The sequence below is a fragment of the Corvus brachyrhynchos genome, unplaced genomic scaffold (genome assembly GCF_000691975.1).
Source record: "Corvus brachyrhynchos isolate BGI_N302 unplaced genomic scaffold, ASM69197v1 scaffold279, whole genome shotgun sequence".
Lineage (NCBI taxonomy): Eukaryota > Metazoa > Chordata > Aves > Passeriformes > Corvidae > Corvus > Corvus brachyrhynchos.
Genome location: NW_008246060.1, coordinates 11,101,812 through 11,106,229, shown reverse-complemented (window position 1 = coordinate 11,106,229; position 4,418 = coordinate 11,101,812). Strand labels below are relative to the sequence as shown.

The 4,418-nt window shown below is 36.6% G+C and overlaps 1 protein-coding gene across 7 annotated transcripts in view; it reads left to right on the top strand.

Moving 5' to 3' along the window:
• The window catches only part of CUNH10orf11 (chromosome unknown C10orf11 homolog), a 747,072-nt gene that overhangs the window by 131,381 nt on the left and 611,273 nt on the right, over positions 1-4,418 (top strand). For all 7 annotated transcript variants that reach the window (XM_017746251.1, XM_017746252.1, XM_017746250.1 and 4 more), the window contains one exon: positions 3,755-3,855. In XM_017746251.1, coding sequence (XP_017601740.1) covers positions 3,755-3,855 — 101 coding nt within the window. The remainder of the gene's footprint in view (positions 1-3,754; positions 3,856-4,418) is intronic.

The window sequence follows — 4,418 nt, the reverse complement described above, 5'->3', positions numbered from 1 at the left end:
GCTCCCGCCGCAGCGCGCTCCCAGCGGGATGAAGCACGGGGCTGCGCTTGCTCTGTCGGGCTGGGGGAGGCCGCGGAGAAGGACTGAAATCTGCTAAGTGTTGTTCCTCCTGAAATTAAAACACTATGTACGTTTCGTTTTGGTTAGAGAGAAGTTGGGAAATATAACACATCCTGCTGGCCTTTACCCACCGCCTTGTATGGCTACTGAAAAAAATCTGGCTAAAAGCTTATGACATTAGTGATGAACTTGTGGCTAAAATTAGAATTTTTTTTTTTTCCTCCAAAGAGAAGGAAGTGTGACTTATTTTTGAAAATGGTTTGCCGTTAAACCAGGATGATGCCCATCTAATTGCTTCTTTAATCTGGCCACTGTCTCTGTGTAGAATTCATGTAAGTGTGTGCAGTATGAAGGCAATTGGCTAGTTTTACAGCTGCTGCAGGAAAGTTCCTGTGGTCTCTGTGGTGCACTCTGGCACTGAGGGACATGCTGCCTTTTTCCCTTGAGCATACCTTGAGCCCTTTAATTTGGCTATGTGCCCACCATACAATCTTCTAACAGCATAGAGTAAAATGTAATGCTCAGCTGACTGGAAATATTCTCCAGATATAATTCCCTTCAATGGGAGAGAATATGCAGTATTGAGAGTTCATACATGACCTTTTTGGTGACATTCCTTAATAAAGATGTTACTCTATGGGTTATTAAGATTACAGTATCATTGTAAAATGATCACAGAGACTAAATGGTAATGTGCTCTGAAACTAAAGCAGAAGAGAGGTGCAACTGCTATTGATCGTTAACTGAAGTCTTAAATATTTTGTAAAAACATACCTTTTTCCTGAATTGCATACAGTGTGTTGAAGAGTCTGCAAGAATTTCTCAGGCCTCCATAGCCTATCTGATGCTGGCCTTTGTGGGAAACTGAACATTTTGGTGGGGTATTGAATAGGACACCAGTAATGACTAACTGTGACCAACCTGTACTGTATTTGATTTGGACACTTAAGCCATGGAAACCTCTACATCCAGTTTTTAATCCTGTGTGATGTTCTGTGACTGATATAGAAAAATCTAAGAAATCTTCTGTTACTGATGTGCCTTGCAGCCAAACAGGTGGAGTCTTGGGAAAAGTAAGTTTGCTCTCATCTCTCAGTGGTGATGTCTCTGGATATGTACATGGAAGCTCATACTCATTTTGAGGGTATTTGAGATGGAAGCAAAAGGAAGAATACTGAATTATGTACATTTTATTGTTTCACGAGCAGATGATTTTGAACGGAAACAATGAAAATGAAGAAATAGTCTTCTTTCTTCTGTCTACTGAAGTCTTGTTTTATATCAGTGTTGTTCAAAGACTAAAAAGCAGAAGAGTGGGGAAATAACTCTGTAAAACTTTTTCAAAAAGGCTTATCATGTATTGCATTGCTGGCAGTTTCTGTTGTTCTTACTGTAGAGTTATTTGATATCTGAAGCAAATTCCTGTCTGTGGAGTGTAGAAGTATGAAGCTGAATGCTCTTTGTATATTTCCTGGAAAAATAAATATAATAGTTTTAAACTGAAAAATGGTGTTGTACTGTGAGTGTGCTGAAATGGACTCCATGGATGTAAAATGCCTTTACAAGGCCTCAGCATTAAAAGGTCATGATAACAATGTCATCTGCAAATATGCCTGTGAATAATCTGTTTGTACCAGTTGTGTAAATATATTTGCATATAATAGTTCAGAGGCTGAAGCTTTGTAACATTTTGTGTATTTTGCCTCCTGTGTGCTCTAAACCACATTTGTATGAACCTTTTTCTTCAACTTTGTTCTTGTGGATAGAACTTTTATGGCCAGGTAAGTTTTTGAAGCAGCGTGTAACAGGCCAGAGTCCCCTGCTCGTTCTCAGCTGCTCCACCCTGGGTGAAAAGCAAAGTGAGAGTCTGTGCTCTTGCTATGTTTGTAGTTGCTCAAGAGAGTCTTGCCCTCCTAGTGTTAGTAGGCATCATATTTTAGTCATTTCTGTTTCAATGTTTTACACTGAACCAAATGCTTAATCCAAAATATTATTAAGCTGTTAATGTGATGCCTTTCAAAGGGTTTGCAAGCACTAATTTAAAGAAATCTGCTTTTCAGTGAAGAATGAAACAATTTTTATGCATACCTTTGTGTGTGTTGTAAAATGCATTGTAAGTATCTTGGATGTAAACGGGAGGAAAACCCCGACATGTTTAATTTAATAAATTCTGCAAAACATTTTCTGTTCCATCCAAAACAATTCCTTTCCCTTTTGTTCTTATATTTGCTCAAGTTGTGTGTATGTCTGGCAGCAGATTATATTGCAAGAGCAGGTCTGATTTAACAAGGGGAAGAAGTTGTTACACTGAGCTTCAAGCTACCTGTTTTCTCCTCATAAAAATTATTTCACTGTTGTCAGCTTTATCTGTTGAAGTTATTGAACAAAATGAATTAAATGGGATGCCATATAGTATTATCAGAGGCAATCGTTTTCAGAGCGTAGGAGATCAGCATGACTTGCAGAAGTACATACTGTCAGTCTGTTCTGCAGAGGAGTTTCTGTTTTAACAGAAGGTGAAATACTATCAAAACAAAGTTTGATGGACTTTTTTTTGCATATTTTTCATCTAACATATTTTAGACTAGTGGGATATATAGTATTGAAAGTGACTTTATAATTAAGCATGTATATATAACAGTATTGTATAGATAGTGGTCTAACGTGGTACTTAACTAGCAAGTTGGCCATTAAGGGAAACTAAGATTTCTGCAGCACAAAATCTGAAATGCCGGTATTTTGAACACTGAAAGGATGAGCCAGTATAGATAAATAGAATTTATGAGAATAGTTTTGAAAAGCTTTGTGGGGTTTCTTCAAAGAAATCAAACCGATGACTTCTAAAACAGTGCAACAGAAATGATACAAAAAGTTTAGCTGCTTTACTTTTTGTGTTTTTCTGGAAATATTATCACTCACTTCATCCTGACTAAAAACAAATAAAACCAAACAGAATCTGAGTAGCTTGGTTTTTGTGCTACCACTAATTCTTCCTATGTTTGCTGAAGGTGGGTTAGATGGGCTGGTATGAAAAAGAGAAAAGACATTTACATGTACTTGAGGGGTAATTAGAAGTGTGATCTGATCATAGGTGGTCAAGCCAGAAATCCTTAAGATTTCCATGACTGTCTGAAAAGAGGCTGCAGGCTTAGTTTTCCAGGTCATGGGCAGCCCTCTTGCTCTGTCCCTAGCATGTTATTGGGCGTAATAATCTTCTCAAGGAATGGTTAGGAGAATGGATTGACTGTACACTCCTTAGGTATTTCTGCACCAAAATTTAGAAAACAATCTTTGTTTGTTGTGTATGGAGCATAAAACGGGAAGATATTTTGGATGGCTTCTGATCCTTCAAACGAATTTCTTCTGGAGCATATTAGAATGGTAATACAATGTAACATTAGCTCAAAGTATTTACAATGAAATAGAAGAAATGTGGTATATTTAATAGAAGTATTTTTACCTGGAAGGAGACAAAACATACATAAAGACTATAGATGTAACAAATACTTAGTTTATGGTATCAATAGGAAAATGAGATTGTGTTTTAGACTTAATATCTGTAAAACTTAGGTAGTTTAAAGCTTAATGACAATTCATTGTCTTGCATGTTGTCATTTTATCAATGAGACAGAATCTGGAAGGGAAACTACTAAATCTACTCATGAAATGTTTCCCTGTTGCTTCCAATTCTCAGGTGTCCTACATTAGTCAGGACTGTGAAGAGATTCCAGAATTCCTAGGAAGAAAATATGGACATATGGCAAAAAGGCTAGATCTTAGCTTCAACTTGTTAAGGTATGTGGCAGTATATAGGTTTTCAAGTGCAATCTGGAATACCAACTCCTAAAATAGAATATTTCTTTTTTCAAAGTAGAAACATGTATGTCGGGTAAATTTAGTTGTTATCAAGTGGATGACACTGTTTTATAGGTAATGTTTGTCTTCTTTTCTCCCACACTTGGAGCACAAATAACCAGGTGAGTACAGAAAATTATTACGTGTTAACATAAATGATGCCTATTGAGAAGCTTATGGTTTGTTCTCTGCTTCAATTGGAAAATAAGTGTTGTTACCTGAAGAAATGAAGAATGGGATCGAAAGTGAATTTTCCTTAACCAAAACACAAATGAAGTGTGTGCTTCTCTCCCTTTTTAAAAATTTTATTTATGGACCTCTGGTTATTACTATAAATTCTTTATAATGCTCTTTTCCCAGGTGATGTGTTTTGTTCTATGATTTTATTTTTGTGCATCTGTGTAGTTAAGTGCTGAAGCTAAGCTCTTTTTGTAGTTCCTTCTAAGTATTTTAATGTATGGATTGATTTAGGATTCTGTAGTATTCCTGTTAGCTACTACAGT